The 18,390-nt window shown below is 56.7% G+C and overlaps 1 protein-coding gene across 1 annotated transcript in view; it reads left to right on the top strand.

Annotated features, from left to right (window-relative positions):
- The first annotated feature begins 273 nt into the window (after positions 1–273).
- Positions 274–18,390, top strand: part of CLPB (ClpB family mitochondrial disaggregase) — a 94,662-nt gene continuing 76,545 nt past the window's right edge. The window contains exons 1-2 of the mRNA XM_074919441.1: positions 274–1,133; positions 5,118–5,169. Of these exons, the coding sequence (XP_074775542.1) occupies positions 314–1,133; positions 5,118–5,169 (872 nt within the window). The 5' untranslated portion in view covers positions 274–313. The remainder of the gene's footprint in view (positions 1,134–5,117; positions 5,170–18,390) is intronic.

Consider the following 18,390-nt stretch of genomic DNA (forward strand, 5'->3'; position numbering starts at 1 on the left):
CCGGGTCTCGAACCCGCGTCCCTCAGCGCTTCCCTCGCCCCGCCCACGCCGGGACGGGTGCCGGCGTTCTTTCCCGGCATGCCCCGGGGCCGCGGGGAGGCCTTTCCACGGCGCCCCCTGGGGGTTGTAGTCCTCAGCGGCAGCTGCAGCGCGGTGAAGGGCGCGGCGAGAACTACAACTCCCATCAGGCCTTGCGCGAGGCCATGACCGCGCCGGCCAGCCGGCAGCCGCCATCTTGATCCGCCGGCCTCCTCAGCGGCGGGGCCGGGGGGGGGGGGAGGAAGGCAGGTGAGAGCGGCGTAGCGCGGTGACGATGTTTGCCTCCCTGGCGTCCCGCCCGCCGCCACCGGGGCTGGCCCGGCTCCTCCGGGAGCGACCGTGGTTGTCGCCGTCACGGGCGGCCTACGGGGCTCCGGTGGTGGCTGGGCCGCGGTTACGCCCGGCTTCAACCGCCAGGGGACGCCGCGACCCCACGCCGGGGATCGCGGGACTGTCATGGCGGGGGGAGGCCTTGGGGGGGCGGCAGCGGGGCCCGGACCCCGGGGGGAGACCCCTGGTAGCGGGGCCGGGCCCGGGGGGCTCCCCCTTAGCAGTGGGGGGTTGCCCCCCAGCAGTGGGGCCTGGCTCGAGGGGGTCCTCGTTAATAGTGGGGCCAGGCCTCAGGGGTACCCCCCTGGCAATGGGGGACTCCCCTTTAGCAATGGGGCCAGGCCCCGAGGGCTCCCTCTTAGTAGGACCAGGCCTCACGTGTACCCCCCTAGCAATGGGGGGCTCCCCCTTAGCAGTGGAGCCGGCCCCGAGGGGCACCTCCTTAGATCTGGGCCCAGGCCCAACGGGGACCCCCACGGCAGAGGGGCCGGGGCTGCCGGTCCCAGGCCTGACCCAGCTGTGGACACCCAGGCCGCGCAGCACCAGCCTGGCTGGCACAGGCTGCCCCGGGCCGGGGCGCTCCGGCCTCGCAGCATCCCTTGGCGAGCCGGTGCCGTGGCCCTCGGGTGCTGAGCAATGCTGTCATCACGGAGAAGACCCCGGTGGGCACTGGAGCGGAGAGAGGAGCTGCCCCCCGAGAGCTGCGGTGCCTGTCCTCGTCGCTGCACTGGCCTACTGCTACCTGAGGGACCACTTGGCCAAGGGTGACTATCGCTGCTCATCGTCCTGGCTCGGGGTGGGATGGGGGGGCTTGATGTGAAAGAGAGGAGCTGGTGCCCCTTGGGGAGGGGTGGGTGTGGGGATCTCTCCCTGGAGATGGAGCCTGCCTGCTGGTGCTGGCCTGGGAAGCCTTGCAGGGAAAGGGGTGCCCTTGATCCTTAGCCCAGAGGGGTGCTGGCCCGTGGTGGCTACCCAGACTTTTCCACGGCGTGAAGATAACGATCCTCACATTTCCCACCGAGATAAAATAGCTGTTGGTCTTGTCAGCTGCACCCCAGCCGGTCTCTGTGGCCAGGGTTTGTGACGTGTGCTGGGACAGGATCTGGCTCTGGGTCCCTAAGGCTGACAGGGGAGGGTTTGAGCTGGCAGGGTGCATGTTGTCACCAGGTCCAGCTCTCCCCAGTCCTCTGTTTTGAGCGTAGGATATTTTGGGCAAGTACAAAAGTTTTGTAGTTGGGAAGGGATTAAATTACTATCCTGATAAACCAAAAGTTTCTCATGGAGTGGTTTATGTCCACCCTGCTGTGGGAAGGAAGCAGGTGGGGGGTGGCCACAAGCCCTTGTTGACACAGCATTAGGTTTGGGTCTAGAAAGGCTGATGTGTGTGTCTGAGCCAGAGTGCCCGGGATAGTCCCTGTGAGCTGCTGGAGCAAGTTGCATGCTTTTGGGTTGATGTGTAACTGTAGGTTTGTGCCACAGCAAGCCCCATTCTCGGCGTTCGTGCAGCATTGGGGAGTATTCGGGGTGCAGTCCTATGCTTGGCCTCTCTGGCATTGTTGTCACCTTGCTTTCCTGCCACAGGACAGGAGATGGAGTGGCCTTGTTGGTGTCACTGGGCAAGGTGGGCTTGGAGCTGGGGTGTTTGCTGCTCGGCTTTGTGCCAGGCACGCAGTGCATGAACCGTCAGGAGTCGGGAGTGGTACCAGATCCAGAAGAGGAGATGGTGTGTGCACAGGGGGAACTGTCCCCGCTCGCCACAGTGCCTCCCTCGGGAGCCAGCGGTCAGGCTTGTTGGCACTGAGCTTGTCTACTGGTGTGACACAGGCCCGGGGCAGGAGGGATTTCAGAGCAGGACGCTTCCTTGGTGGTTTCAGGCACATCAGAGGTTGTTTTCACTGTGAGTAACACAGTGATTGGGGGTGTTTAGTCTAGAGAAGAGGAGGCTGAGGGGAGACCTCCTGGCCCTCTGCAACTCCCTGCCAGGAGGGGGCAGAGAGGGGGGATGAGTCTCTGGAGCCAAGGCCCCAGCGCCAGGCCCCGAGGGAATGGCCTCAAGCTGCCCAGGGCAGGGTCAGGCTGGCTCTGAGGAAGGATTTCTGTGCAGAAGGGGCTGTTGGGCGTTGGAATGGGCTGCCCAGGGCAGGGGGGAGTCCCCGGGATCTCTGGAGGGGTTGAAGAGTCGGGCTGAGCCAGCGCTGAGGGATCTGGGGGAGTTGGGAACGGTCAGGGGGAGGGTCATGGTTGGGCTGGAGGAGCTGCAAGGGCTTTTTCAACTCAGATGATTCGGTGATTCTCATGACTGGTTGGTTTACCCAGGACGTTTCACTTCATTATAGGGAGTCTTGTGTAATTAGTACTTAGGAAAGGTCTGTGAGACCGAGGCCTGGCTTTGGTGCAGGAACCGGTTTGTGGAGTGAGTAGTGTTTAGAGCTCGGCAGCTGCATGGCTGCAGGCAGAGGGGACAGAGCCATGGGCACCCCAAACCCCGCAGCGAGTGTGTGGGAAGCAGGTGGGATGCTTTCACTGGAGAGAGCAGAGATGCAGGGACATGGCTGCAGAAGGGCAGGCCTGGGGAGCTCAAGGGTCCCTTGCTGAGCCAGGTTGTGTGTCAGAGAGGCTGACCCTTGCTCTCACTTTGCTGGGGGGGTTGGGGAAGCCCCACGTTGTTCTTTACCCACTAGAGTGTCCAGCTCTGGGGGCACCAACAGCAGAAGGACACGGACCTTCTCCAGCGGGGCCAGAGGAGCCACGGAGATGCTGGGGGGGCTGGAGCCCCCCTGTGAGGACAGGCTGGGAGAGTTGGGGGGTTCAGCTGGAGAAGAGAAGGCTCCGGGGAGACCTTAGAGCGGCCCCCCAGGGCTGAAAGGGGCTGCGGGAAAGGGGGGAGGGATAGGACGAGGGGGAACGGTGTTAAACTGTCAGAGGGGAGATTTAGATGAGATCTGAGGCAGAAATTGTTCCCTGTGAGGGGGTGAGGCCCTGGCACAGGCTGCCCAGAGAAGCTGTGGCTGCCCCCTCCCTGGAAGGGTTCAAGGCCAGGTTGGACGGGGCTTTGGGCAACCTGGGCTGGTGGAAGGTGGCCCTGGCCAGGGCAGGGAGGTGGCACTGGATGGGCTTTAAGGTCCCTTCCAATTCAAATCAGCCCGTGGTTCCATGACTGGGAGGAGGACACTGTGTGGGGCCCGAGTCCTGGCTGCAGTGGCTGAGTGCTCAGTAACTCACACACCACAGGTTGTTCTGCCCCAAGCCCTTGGCATGTGCCCCGTGCCGGGGGCAGGGCTGATGCCCTGTCCTGCCCCTGCTCTGCTGCCACACTTGGGCCCGTAAGCAGCTGTTATCCCCGGGGGGGACGACACAAAAACGTGCTCGCGGCTCCCCTGTGACACTCTGGTGAACCGTCCTTGAGATACGCTGCCCGGATAAACCCGCAGTGCCCACTGACCTCCGCTTTCCTAATAAGCCCACAAGCAATTTGCGCTGGAAAAGTCTTAGTTTGGAGGCACCATCAGCTGAAATAGCTCCGTGCAGCGCTGCTGAGTGCTGTTACTTTCAGGGCAGTGGAGGAAACATTGAGGTTTGTGGTGCAGCTCGAACCTTTGCGGAAAGCTGCCTGCTGAGCTGAGCTGTAATCGTTGCCTCTGCCCAGTTGTGGCTGTGTGTGCCCCAAAAGACGGACCCATGCCCCAGGGGATGGGGTGCTCTCTAGGAAGGCAGGTTAAAGACTCCAGATGGCTGAGCCACGGGCACAAATGACTTGGAGAAGAGAAAAAATGCACAAAATGTTGGGGAGAGAGCAGGAAGCACCTGAAGGCTGGTAAGAATTGGGGAGGATTCTCCCAGCTTCCCAAAATGCTCCAGTACAGCTCCACTGACTGTGCTGTTTTGTTTGGGTTTTTTCCCTGCTCCAGCCACACTGCAGATCCGTGAGAGAACTGGGGTGCTGCCCTTACCCCCTGTAGCCAGGAGGTGTCATTCTGTGCCTGTGGTAGGAACCGGCTGGCCTTGGCATGGTGTCTGGCAACCTCTGGCTGAGGGTGACGGTGCCAGCTGCCCCGTCACACCAGCTGCACCCCAAAACCTGCCGTTTGCAGGGTTCACTTCGCTGACAATGTGGGAAATCTTTGTTTCTTCCGTTGTTGATGCAGTTGGTTCCTTGCTGGAGCCACTGCTGGCTCACCCCCATCCCCAGGTGCCCCAGTAGGACCTTTCCCCTCCGCTCCAGCCTTTTGCCAGGCCCATCCCGTGGCACCTTCCCAGTTTAGTTTCCTGCAGACGCGGGTGATCTCCGGCAGGCTGGGAAAGACGGCTCCCCCAGGGAGGAGTTGTTTCACATCCCTGGCTGCCTCAGCAGAGTTGCTACCCGGGGGATCTCTTGTTTTAACCATGCAGCACACAGGGAAGCTGCTGTTTCAGCTGCTTTAACATCTGCGTTAGGGCTGGGAGAGGCGAGGAAGGGACTTGTGCAGCCCGGCTGGGGATTCAGCTTGCCCACAGGTTCCCACATGTCCGCTCCTGACTGTGTTTTGAGAGCTGCAGCCCTGGCACTGGGGCTCTCAGGGAGGTTGTGGGACCAAGCGAGGGATTTTGGAGTAACCTGCTCACAGAAATAGATCCTTCCTCACCCGTCGTGTTTGAAAAGAGCCGTAAGCACAGGCCCTGCCTTCACTACCGCGGTGGCCTCTGCCACCTCCGAGTTACGTGCATGCGTTTCGCTGCTAACTCGCTTTCTCTTCTTCCTCTGTTTTCAGAAGATGCTCTGCTGGAAGCTGCGAGGATCAACAATGTTTCGGAAGTCAACAGGTGAGTGGGTTTTAGAGGGGTGCAGAGGCAGGAAAGCTCTGTCAGCACTCGGGGAAGGGTGGGCTCCTCCTTGTTACCCTCTTGGGTCTCGGTGCTCGGCCCTGTTTGAGTGGGCACCCCAAAAGTACCTGTCCCCACACCCCTTGGGGTGCTCCCCTTGCCCTCTGGGATCCAGAGCAGGTCAGGAGGGATAGTGACCACAGTTTGCTGTGGATCGCGGGTCCCGGTGCTGGGATCACAGAGCGTGAGGCTGTGTGGCACAGCGTGGTGTGGACACATCCCTCCAGGCCTCATTTTTCGGGGTCTGTCTCTGAACAAACAGCCCTTGCAGGCTCCTCGGCCTGAGCCAGCAGCTCTCCACCCTGAACAGGGGTTTGTGTCCCACAAGGAGAGAGCTCAGTTCTGCCTGTGCCACCCCAGCTGACCTGGCACTGAAACGCACGCCAGTTGGGGCACGGAGCATCTCCAGAGCCCTCCCCACACTCCTGTCCCACAGGCAACAGGCCTCCAGCACTCTTGTTACCATCAGGTTTGTGCCGTGGCATTGTTTGGGAGCTCTCTAGCAGCGTTAAATTCCCCAGGGTAATAACAAATGAGTGTGTTTCTGGGGCCCAGCATGTATCTGGTCCCCAAAAAGCGCGTTTGCTCCCTGCCCACCCGCTCCTCCTGCGGCCATAGCTCTGGGGAGGGATGTGGGTTGTCTCCAGCAGTTCCCGGGATGGTTTGTGAGCAGTGGTGCTGCATTAACAAAGCACAAGTGCTGACCTCAACTGCAGCCAGTACCAGGGACTTAGTCTGGAGCTGGGGCGTGGGGAGATTAATGTCCTGAAAGCACAGAGTGAGAAGTGTCTGAGAACCAGGTGGAGCTGCTTGTCCAGCAAAGCTCGGCCATCCTGCCTCCTGCCTAGTCTCTCCCAGTAACCCACTGGTGATGAGTTCTTCATGCCCCAAGCACTGCCCTCAACCAGTACAGAATTAAGATTTTTTTTTTTTTTTTTTTTTTTGGTAGCTTGGCAGCTTGTGTAGGATGGGAGCAGAGACATTGCTGCTCTCCTGTGTTCACCACCCCAGTGTTTCTCTCTGGCTGAGGTCTCCCACCCAGCGCAGGCAGCCAGGGAGCACGGTGCTGTGAGCTGCTCTGCCTGCATCCCCCTGCCAGACCCCTCTGGGCCTGCAGCCGTGTTACTGGCTTAAAGAGACTCATCCCCCCTCTCTGCCCCCTCCTGGCAGGGAGTTGCAGAGGGCCAGGAGGTCTCCCCTCAGCCTCCTCTTCTCCAGACTGAACCCCCCCAGTGCCCCCAGCCGCTCCCCAGCAGACCTGTGCTCCAGACCCTGCCCCAGCTCCGTTGCCCTTCTCTGGCCACGCTCGAGTCATTCAATGGCCTTTTTGGAGTAACCAAGCAGGGATGCTCCTTCCACTCCCTAGGACCTCAGAGGAAACAGCCTGGCTCTGCTGCAGCCCGGGGCTGAGATCTGGCCTAAATCAAGGACCAAAGAGGATATTGGTGTGCAGCTAATTGACACATGTGTTCTGCTGCTTGTAATTGCAGGAAGCTGCTGCTTAGTGATGTCTGGGTGATTTGTGAGCCTGCTCAGGCAGAGCAGCGAGAGGGATGCTCTCTGCTCCCCTGCAGCACCCTTGGTGTTTGGAGCTCCCTACCTGCCTCTGCTTGGCTTGTGTCTTTGTCCTTTTGACTCAAAGAAGCAGCCAGGGGTGGGCAGGGGACTGGGAAAAGTACTGACACCCTTCCTGCTGCAGAGAGCTTTGGCCTCTGCTTTGCAACAACCTTGTACAGCCCAGGAGCTCCACAGCTGCTCTGAGCTGATAGAGGAATCACAAACAGGGTTCGTTCGGGGCTCTTGCTCTTGCCACTGGCAAGGGGTAAAGCCCAAATTCAGTCTTAGCAAGGCAGGAGTGAGACATTCAAAGACTGGTTCACGTTGGAAGGGACCTTAAACATCATCCAGTTCCACCCCCCTGCCCGGGCCAGGGCCACCTTCCACTAGCCCAGGTTGCCCAAAGCCCCGTCCAACCTGGCCTTGAACCCTTCCAGGGAGGGGGCAGCCACAGCTTCTCTGGGCAGCCTGTGCCAGGGCCTCACCCCCCTCACAGGGAACAATTTCTGCCTCAGATCTCATCTAAATCTCCCCTCTTTCAGTTTAAAATAGTTACCTCTTGTCCTATCCCCACACCCTTGATCAAGAGTCCCTCCCCCCTTTCCCGCAGCCCCTTTCAGCCCTGGGGGGCCGCTCTAAGGTCTCCCCGGAGCCTTCTCTTCTCCAGCTGAACCCCCCAACTCTCCCAGCCTGTCCTCACAGGGGGGCTCCAGCCCCCCCAGCATCTCCGTGGCCTCCTCTGGCCCCGCTGGAGCAGGTCCGTGTCCTTCTGCTGTTGGTGCCCCTGAGCTGGACCCAGCCCTGCAGGGGGGTCTCCCAGAGCGGAGCAGAGGGGAGAATCCCCCCCTGGCCCTGTGCCCCCCCTGCTCTGGGTGCAGCCCAGCACACGGGGCCTTTCTGGGCTGCCAGCGCACGGGGCTGCCTCACAGGCAGTTTCCACCCCCAGCCCCCAAGTCCTTCTCCTTGGGGCTGCTCTCCAGCCCCTCCTGGCCCAGCCTGGGTTTGTGCCTGGGATTGCCCCGACCCCTGGGCAGGACCTTGCCCTCGGCCTTGTTGCCCTCCTTGAGGTTCAGAGGGTCCCCCCTCTCCAGCCTGCCCAGGTCCCTCGGGATGGATCCCTTCCCTCCAGCGTGTCACCGCCCCACACAGCTCGGGGTCGGGGGGAACGGGCTGTGGGTGTGCTGGTGAGCACAGTTGAGTGCTCAGGGCTGCACCCGGGAGAGGGCAGCGCCGTCCACAAAACACCGTGACGTCTGTCCCACGCAGACAGCACTGTACCCCCCACCACTACTCCACACAGCTTACTGGTGGTGAGTTAGGAGAGGGGAATCTGGTGTGACAGAGTTTTCTAATATTTTAGAATCGTTTTAGGCTCATTTAAACTCTCTTCCATGGCCTGGCATAATAACTTAAAGGCAGAAAAAAGGCAGGAGGGCTGAACTATGCCGGGGGCGGCCCTTGGGCCACAACAACCCCCAGCAGGGCTACAGGCCTGGGGAGGAGTGGCTGGAGAGCTGCCGGTCAGAGAGGGGCTGGGGGGGCTGAGAATGAGCCAGAGTGTGCCCAGGGGGCCAAGGAGGGCAACGGCATCCTGGCTTGTGTCAGCACTGGCGTGGCCAGCAGGGCCAGGGAAGGGATCTGAGCCCTGGGCTCGGCACTGGGGAGGCCGCCCCTCGATTCCTGGGTTCAGTTTTGGGCCCCTCACCCCAAAAAGGCCATTGAATGACTCGAGCGTGGCCAGAGAAGGGCAACGGAGCTGGGGCAGGGTCTGGAGCACAGGTCTGCTGGGGAGCGGCTGGGGGAACTGGGGGGGTTCAGTCTGGAGCAGAGGAGGCTGAGGGGAGACCTCCTGGCCCTCTGCAACTCCCTGCCAGGAGGGGGCAGAGAGGGGGGATGAGTCTCTGGAGCCAAGGCCCCAGCGCCAGGCCCCGAGGGAATGGCCTCAAGCTGCCCAGGGCAGGGTCAGGCTGGCTCTGAGGAAGGATTTCTGTGCAGAAGGGGCTGTTGGGCCTTGGAATGGGCTGCCCAGGGCAGGGGGGAGTCCCCGGGATCCCTGGAGGGGTTGAAGAGTCGGGCTGAGCCAGCGCTGAGGGATCTGGGGGAGTTGGGAACGGTCAGGGGGAGGCTCATGGTTGGGCTGGAGGAGCTGCAGGGGCTTTTCCAACCCTGATGATTTTGTCATTCTGTGAACACCACACTGTCTCACTCAGGCCCCACAGAGAGATTCAGGACACACGTTCTCACTGTTTAACAACCTATGTCATGAGGCCGTGCCGGGAAAGCCAAGCAGAGACATCTCACTGCCCGTGCTGTGGAGCAGTTGCTGATGTTCAGTTCTCCATCCTTTTGGCTCGAAGAGTATTAAAAGAAACAGGCAGGTGTTTATAATTCTCTGGGCCGTGTTCTTGGCTACACGCTCTCTTCATCTGCTGCTGGGCACTTGTTTGTCCTTGCTGCATGAGCCTGGACACTGGCCTTTCTCAAGTGCCTTATTCAGCTGATGGCTTGTCATGGCCCTTTGTGCATTAAAATATCACAATAGGATGCCCAGAAATGAAAGTTTTTGGCCCAAAGTGTAGGAAACAGATGTGTGAGGGAGGTGCAAGGTACAAAGAAGATAATTTTGAAACCAAGAGTTAAGTAGTAGTTGTGCTTAACTGCAGCGGGAAAACAAGAGTTGAGAGAGGCTCCAGGGCAGTTTGGAGCAGAGGCTGTGCTATAAGGAGGGAACTGAAGAGCTTTTAGGGTAACTCTGTCCCTTACCCCTGAAGAGTTGCGTGTTCTCTCTTGGAAGAGAGTGACCCCCTTCATCACCCCAATGTGTAGGATGAGGGGGCCAAGGGTATCATCCTTGTGGGAAACCGCCGTAGAGGATTTGAATGCCAGCGAGATAAGCGCTGTCTGGTTCCTGAAATTAATGACAGTTGAAGAACGGGAGGTGTAGAGTCCCTGGCATGGGTGTCCATGATCTACCACTTGTTTTGAGATTCTGTTTCTGGAAAGTGTGATGGTGACCTGGTGCAAGGAAGGATGAAGCAATATTTCTTGAAGGAAGGAATGGAAGGAGGGGTTGTGTGTCTGGGGGACTTCAGAAATAACCCCTTAAATACACGGGGACGGGGTTCATGATGTGGCAGATGGAGGGGGCAGGAGCAGCAGCATCAGCGTCGTGAACGGAGAACGGTCAGTGTGAGGTTCATGCTTGGACTGGATGATCTTCAAGGTCTTTTCCAACCAAGATGATTCTGAGATTCTGTGAACCTGAGGAGATGGTGACTTTTTGGAGCCTGGCTCTTCAGAGCAGGTCATGCTTCCAGAAGGTCTCAGCCTCCCCATCTTGGGCTGTAAATCTTCCAGGGCAGGTCATCTCACTGCTTTTTGCTGCATATTTCCATCTCCTGGTCATATTCCTTAAAATTAGTTAAAAGTTGATCCCATCATTTGTTTAGGAAGGGCAGAAAATGTGGCGATGGTGATGGTTAGAGGAGCACCAGGCAGCTGCAGAACTCCTCAACGATGTACAGACAAGTGGCAGATAGTGGGGTGCTGCTGGGTGGTGGGGGCTTCCACAGGTGTGAGGAAGCAGGTGATGCTCCTCGGATTATCCTGCACTAACGCTCTCACGTTTCCCGAGGCCGCAGGCAAACACGCTGCTTTGTTCCAGCCCTTGGGACACGAGTGGAGGTGGGAAATAAGTGATAATGGTTCTAGCAAATTAAAGCTTTTGATCTCAGAAGCCAAGCTGTCCTGTGCCTGTCCAGATCTGTCTGGGAACCCGAAGAACCACAGGCACGGGTGGAAATGGGTCTGAAGGGACTGAATGGAGGGTTTGTGTCTGGGAACTTGGGACAGCACGTGAGGCAGGGTCTGGCTGTGCCTTGTGCCGTGGCTCTGGGTTTGGGCTGGGACGTTTCCACGAACCGGCCGAGCTCTGCTCACAGATGGCACATGGGATGTACTCCGATGGGCTTCCTGAGGGTCCCTTTTTCTGTTGGACTGTTGAGTAGGGCGAGCGATCAGACAGAATGAGTGTTAGTTCAGGCAGTAACTAGAAATGTCTCAGTTGGGCTTGGAAAGACTGAAGTTATGTATGTCAGAAATGAATGGGAGGCTCATGTTTGGGGGAATTTCATGTTATTCCGACCAGGAATGTTTTCCTTGGTTAAGGATGAAGAGGCCTTTTGAACAGACCTCCTGTGAACACACGTTATGATTGCCTGTCCCAAGGCTGAGTCACAGGCTCTCTTCTTCCCTCTGACTTCTCTCAGCTCCCAGACAGGTTTTCTCATCTTTACTGTTTGTTAAACATGAGAAACGAGGCTGAATTCTTCATTGAGATCAAGGAACATGTTAAATTCTGAGGCTGTTCCCTTCAGAGCACGTGGTAAACCAGCTATTCCCTTCAAGCCCTTCGTGCTGTTAGCCAGGACGGAAGATAACACCTAATTAATGTGGATAGTTTAATTTCCCTCAGCCTCAGTTGTTTGCCACGTTTGGAGGAAAAGCGAGAAGCAAAGCCATAAAGAATTACTGCCTCGATCCCCCCTGTGTTTATATTCAGTATTAATATTGATTCTCTCTGTTCCAGTGTTGTCTCTTAATAAGCCACCCACAAAACTGCAGGCTTACAGCAGAGTTTCCTCACCAGATAAAGATGATGGAACAGCGTTCTCCCAAGCACCACACGCCCGTGACTCATGGAAACACGGCGTGTGTGTCAGACAGCTGTTCTCAGGCTCATTCGTGACAGCAGGCGGCAACACAAATCTGTGTGTTGAGGAGATGGTTGGATTAGATGATCTTCAAGGTCTTTTCTAACCTAGATGATTCTGGGACTCTGAGATCTGGAGGTGACCAAGCACTCTCTGGCTCCTGGAGGGATCCAGCCAGGCACGGCCGTGGGGCTGGGAGCTCCATCTCAGCTCCTGCACCTTTCCCCAGACTGATTTTTTTTAGGTAGAGGAGTTGCAGAATCGGGAGAGATCACCCCGAATGGTGATCGCTCCCTTTTGGCCAGGCTGGTTCTGACTCATCCTTGCGCTGCCTCCTCTCAGGCTGTGGCTGTCTCTGCTCCCTTGTGTAGGTGGCAGAGCTCAGCGAGCAGGAGTTCCCTTCCGCAGCACAATGGGCTTTGGCCCAGCCGGGGCCACTGGCCGCAGCAGGCTTGTGCCTGAGAAATGCTCCTGATCCCAATGGCAAGAACACCCCGCTTCGCCCCACTGGGCAGAGGGTGGTCCTGGGCTGTTGCCAGCCCCACCATCCAGTCCTCCCCCCCACCATCACCGTCACCGTGCTCCAGGGCTCATCAGTCCCCATGTCATTCTTGTTGGATATTTTTTTCCCAGGATTGGTCAGTCCCCACATAATTCTTGGGGTTTTTTTTCCCCCAGGGCTGGTCAGTCCCCCCACAGTTCTTTTTTTTTTTTTTTTTTTTCCCCCAGGGTCAGTCAGTCCCCACATAGTTTTTGGTTTTTTTACTTTCCAGCATTGGTCAGTCCCCACATAATTCTTTTTTTTCCCAAGGCTGGTCAGTCCCCATGTAGTTCTTGGGGTTTTTTTCTTTCTAGGGCTGGTCAGTCCCCTTGTAATCCTTGTTTGGTTTTTTTTTCCATGGCTGGTCAGTCCTCATGTAATTCTTGTTGGTTTTTTTTTTTTCTCAGGGCCGGTCAATCCCCACATAGTTCTTGATTATTTTTTTTTTTACCAGGGCTAGTCAGTCTCCACATAATTCTGGTTCAGATCAGTCACAGAAGCACCACTGTGGGGTGTACCCCAGCACATACAGGGGTGCCTGCTGGCAGGGCCAGGCATGTTTCTCCACCATGAAGATGCTGTTTTAGCCTGATAGCGGGAAATGATTAAACCTGCGGCTGTGGAGGCTCCTGGGCTGTGTGAGTGGCTGTGCTGGTTGCACTCTGTACTCATGGTGGTGATTTATTTTCTAAGCTGTACCCGGCCCGGTGGTGAGATGTGCTGGAAAACAAAGCTGCTCTTCTGGAAGGGCACGCACCCTTTCTGCTCTGTGGCACATGTGACGTGCAGGGCCTGGACAGTCCTCGCAGCGAGGCCAGAGCAGTATTTGTCCTTGTCTTTTACGCCTTTTATATATCTTTTTATGTTTAAATGGCTAGGAGGAGCAGAGTTAAGCTGCCAGAACCACAGCAGATCCGTGAAGACGAGTTTATTTCTAGTTGGACGTTGCACTTGTCTCCCTCTCGGTGCTCTCCGGCGCAGGGGCTGGGTTAGGGGTTCAGCAGCACCGTTCTGTTTGCTTCCCACCTCAAGGGTTCGTTCAAGAATCCAAAAACTGCGTATGAAAAACACAAACTGGGCACAAAAAAAATCCCTCTGTAGCAAATCGGGCTTTGGTTACCAACGTGGAACAACACCCTCCTTGGCGTGGGGGTGGATTTTTGAAAGTCCCTTGTCTGAAATGAGCCCAAATCGGAGCTCGTGTAGGAGTCACGTCAGCGGCTACCAAAGCCTGACTGCCGCTGGCCACCAGCCAGACCTGGACCTTCTGCCCTAAACAGCTGCAAAATGTCCTCAGCAGTGCGGGAGGGTTGGAGACAGGGTTGGAAGATTATTTATAATTACATTTATTTCCGTTGCTACGGGCTTTATATTATGCTGTCTGTTTACCCTTGCCGGGCCTGTATTTGTTAGTACGTATCTGAGTTAATGGACACCTGGGTTTTTTAGGATAAACAGATGTTTTTCCGGTAAACGTCCCCTTTAATCTTTCCTCCTAACGCGTGGACCAAATTATACAGTACTTTGTTTCAGTGGAAGTTTTTGACTTGGCGCGCGGCCTCGGGGGCTTGGAGCAGACACAACTGCCCAGATTTCTTCATGTTGCCTGTGAAATGTTGGAGGAGGCTTCTATGGGCTGTGCTCTCCCGTGCTGGAGAGCTGAGAAACCCCAAGGGAACGGCCTTCACCAGGCAGCACCGCAGAGCAGGTTTCCCACACAGGGCAGCGAGGACTGAGGAGGAAAATTGGAAAATAAAATGGGAATTTTGTCGCTGCTCGGAATTTGGTCGCTGCTCGATTTCTCGCTGGTTTTGCAGGAGCGTTTTGCTTTAACGCTTCCTCTCTAGTGACCTTTTTTTCATGCTTCTTGTTGGATTTTGTCCTCCCAGGACGGATGGTGTTTGCACGCTGAGTCATAAGACCGATCTCTTTGCAGTCGGCCTCCAGCCAGCTGCAAGAGACGGAAGATCTCATCCCTCCTTCCAAAACAACTTGAAAGACTTTGCTGTGCCCAAATCTCTCACTCTGGAAGCAAACACTGACTCGACTGGTGTGACTGCATGTGTGGTAGTTTCTGTATGTCTGCAGTGCATCTGGTAGCCACCACAGAGTTTATTCCAATTAACAGGGGTGTTTATCACTCTGGCCAGAGCGCAGGAGAGCTGGGTGGGAGTGTTGGTGTGCTCGAGGGTGGGGAGGCTCTGCAGAGAGACCCGGCCAGGCTGGAGCCATGGGCTGAGCCCAACTGGGGGAGTTTCACTGAGGGCAAATGCCGGGGGCTGCCCTTGGGCCACAACAGCCCCCAGCAGGGCTACAGGCCTGGGGAGGAGTGGCTGGAGAGCTGCCGGTCAGAGAGGGGCTGGGGGGGTTGAGAATGAGCCAGAGTGTGCCCAGGGGGCCAAGGAGGGCAACGGCATCCTGGCTTGTGTCAGCACTGGCGTGGCCAGCAGGGCCAGGGAAGGGATCTGAGCCCTGGGCTCGGCACTGGGGAGGCCGCCCCTCGATTCCTGGGTTCAGTTCTGGGCCCCTCACCCCAAAAAGGCCATTGAATGACTCGAGCGTGGCCAGAGAAGGGCAACGGAGCTGGGGCAGGGTCTGGAGCACAGGTCTGCTGGGGAGCGGCTGGGGGAACTGGGGGGGTTCAGTCTGGAGCAGAGGAGGCTGAGGGGAGACCTCCTGGCCCTCTGCAACTCCCTGCCAGGAGGGGGCAGAGAGGGGGGATGAGTCTCTGGAGCCAAGGCCCCAGCGCCAGGCCCCGAGGGAATGGCCTCAAGCTGCCCAGGGCAGGGTCAGGCTGGCTCTGAGGAAGGATTTCTGTGCAGAAGGGGCTGTTGGGCGTTGGAATGGGCTGCCCAGGGCAGGGGGGAGTCCCCGGGATCCCTGGAGGGGTTGAAGAGTCGGGCTGAGCCAGCGCTGAGGGATCTGGGGGAGTTGGGAACGGTCAGGGGGAGGGTCATGGTTGGGCTGGAGGAGCTGCAGGGGCTTTTCCAACCTCCATGATTCTGAGATTCTGATTCTGGGATCGAGGGAGGTGGCCCAGCAGCTCCCAGTTTGGCAGCACCGGGAAGAGCAATGGGCCAGCATGGAAGTGGCCTGTACAACCACAAGCAACCGTGAGGAACAGGAGCAATCATTCCCCTTCCTTCCCAGCTCCGGAGCCAGGGAGCACCCAGGGAGATGTCAGGCAGCAGGTTGAAAAGAAATACAAAGTGTTTTCTTGCGTAGCACATAATCTGTGAAACTCGGTGGGTGCCAGGGGGTTGGAAACTCGAGCTCAGGTAACCACGTGTCACCTCCAGCTCAGAAACCAGTGTGTTGTGGATCGCCAGAAGTCAGTGTATTATGTTCAAATCCCTCTGCAAACAGTGATTACTCATCTTCTCTCCCACACTATCTGCTCCTGGCTGCTGCCAGACACAGCCTGTCAGGCTGGTGCAGTATTTTTCCAAGGCACAACTTGGCTGTTGCGTTGCAGTGACTTGGGAAGTCAGCAGTGACTCGGGGCTCCTTTGGGTGAGGCTGCAGGTTGCTTCCTCCCAAACCTGATGATGCCAACCACAGCACACTTTAGCCAGCAGTGAAGCCAGCACTGCCCTCCCCTGTTCCCTGGGCAGTAGCAGGAGGTGGGATGTGTATGTCCCCTGTCCTTTTCTTCCTTTTTCAGCCTGTTCTGAACAACAAAATCTCCTCTCTGTGCCCCAGACAACCCTGCTTTCTCTCATCTGGGAGCTCAGTTTTCCTTCTGAAACTTCAGCTCTGGGGGCACCAACAGCAGAAGGACACGGACCTGCTCCAGCGGGGCCAGAGGAGCCACGGAGATGCTGGGGGGGCTGGAGCCCCCCTGTGAGGACAGGCTGAGAGAGTTGGGGGGTTCAGCTGGAGAAGAGAAGGCTCTGGGGAGACCTTAGAGCGGCCCCCCAGGGCTGAAAGGGGCTGCAGGAACAGGGTGGGGGGGACAAGACAAGGAGGAATGGTTTAAACTGACAGAGGGGAGATTTAGATGAGATCTGAGGCAGAAATTGTTCCCTGTGAGGGGGGTGAGGCCCTGGCACAGGCTGCCCAGAGAAGCTGTGGCTGCCCCCTCCCTGGAAGGGTTCAAGGCCAGGTTGGACGGGGCTTTGGGCAACCTGGGCTGGTGGAAGGTGGCCCTGCCCTGGGCAGTGGGGTGGCACTGGATGACCTTTAAGGTCCCTCCCAACCCAAACCAGTCCGTGATTCTGTGATCTGTAAGATCTTCCCTTTGATTTTGGAAATGTATTCCTGGCAGTCTCTCCTTGGCTGCTCGCCTCTCGGTGTCGGGGCTCGGGACACCGTCCCCTCCAGGCCCCCCGTGTTCTGGGAGCAGCCTGCTCCTCTCCTCATCCCTCCGTGAGCCCTGTTTGACCCCCCCACACCGACGCTGCCCCACGCCTCGCGGGCTGGGCTGTTTTCACACCACGCTGTGCTCTTGGCCCCGAGATGCCCGTAAGGGCTCGGGCCGTGGACATAAGCAGTCTCGAGGAAGACAGCAGCAAGATCAAAAGCTTTTTTCAGCATCTCGCTGCGTTCTCCCGACCAGGCAGATCCTTTCGCTGGCCTCTGACAGGGATTGTGCTTTCATGTTCAGAGGTATGATTGGGTTTGGATGTTTTTCTTCTCCCCATCTCTTCTGCAAAGTGGAGGGTGAGTCCCGAGAGGCTGAGCGCACTGGAGGGTGTCCCCGACCCCTGCAGTTAAACAGTAACATATTGGGGAAGGGCCGGGGGAGATGTTTAAGTGGCTGAGAGAAACAGAAGCTATTGTTGTCGCAAAAGTTCAAGTTTCCAGCTTCCTCTTCCTCCACCTGTCAGGAGGGAGCGCTGGGCGTGCTCCGGGCGCTGAGCACAAACTCAAACATGCCCTCTGGGCTCGGCTGTGAGCGCGGTGTCACCGAGTTAGTCACCCAGAACCCCGGCAGCGGGGTGAATAGGAGGCACATCTGTCCGGGGGCAGCGGGGGGAGAAGGCTCATCGCCGCAACTGACTTGGGCTCTTTTTTTCTTTTATTTTTTTTTGGATCAAAGCGCTGGAGCTTTGCGAGCGGCTGTCTCGAGGTAAAAGAGCACAAAGCGCTGGGCTCTGCTTTGCTCGGGCTCCTCTGGCAAATTCCAGAGCAGGCAGGGATGTTCTGGCCAAGGCCCTGCACTGCTCCGGAGCTTCTGCTCCTTTCCAGAGATATCTCTGGTCCTGTGAAACATCCCCGGCGCTGCCCTCGGAGCTGGGGCTCTGCAGGGAGACAGGACGTCCCCGGGAGCCAGCGCTGCTCGCTCACAGGCTCTAACCATTGGAAATCAGTCAGGAAAAACTTCATGCAGAATATCCCATCTAGTTGAGAAGCAGACAAACTTTCTGCCCTAAAAGCCTGCAAAAAAATAAATCCAAAGGTTTTTTTCTGAAATCCTTAAAACACCACCAAACAGAAGAAGCAGCCGCCCTCTATCAGGGTTCTGGTGGCTGGGTCTTGGCGGTGCTGCCGCGTCCCAGGACCAGTTTGTCATTTAACACTGAAAATGGTGCTCAGGGAGCGAGACACCCATGAGAAACTCCTTAGGAGGCAAGAGTGAGTGTCCTGGGTCTTATTTGGTTAAAATGTGGATAAACATCCTCAACATTGACCAGAGGGTTTTATTCAATTAAAAAAATACTCCTGCTGGTAAATACATTTGACTGTCTAGGATCTGAGCAGGGCTTGTCGCTTTATCGATTGTCATATCATTAAATCAGGCGGGGAAAAAATTAATGATAGGCTTGAAGACCCTGAACATAAAGTTCAGTTGTCTAGAAAATCTGTTAAGTTGCTGAGCACATTGCAATGATTTTAAAAAAAAAAAAAAAAGAAAGGTAAAAATCCAGCTCCTAAATGAAATGTCAGTGCATATTATGCTAGATGATGTGACGCTGGTAATTCTCTCCCTGGGCTCGGACATGTGGCATTCCAGATGCTTACGATTAGATTCCTGAATGGAAAACTACTTGATTAATTCTAATATCTTAGCTCCAAGCCCGTAATCGAATCCCGCAGCAGAGGCTCCAGCATCCTTCCTGTTGGATGCACTATGTTTTAACAGATCTGAATGCTGGACTAGCATCTTACTTCATTATTCTTTTATTTAAGAATGAAAATAATTCATGGTTCAATATGCTTCGCAGTATGTCTGCAGAGAGAAGAGGCCTTCCAGTGACCCAAAATGTCATTTTTTATGGCTCCAGAGTGCTTTAAGTGAAGGCTGCTGGCCTGTCCTCTGTCTCATGAGGAGATGCTGAAGTGTTCAGCTGCGGTTCCCCATCACGGGAAAACAAACGTTAAAATTCACCCCGTGTGGAATTAAAACCA

Source organism: Athene noctua, chromosome 1, assembly GCF_965140245.1.
Source record: "Athene noctua chromosome 1, bAthNoc1.hap1.1, whole genome shotgun sequence".
Taxonomy (NCBI): Eukaryota; Metazoa; Chordata; class Aves; order Strigiformes; family Strigidae; genus Athene; species Athene noctua.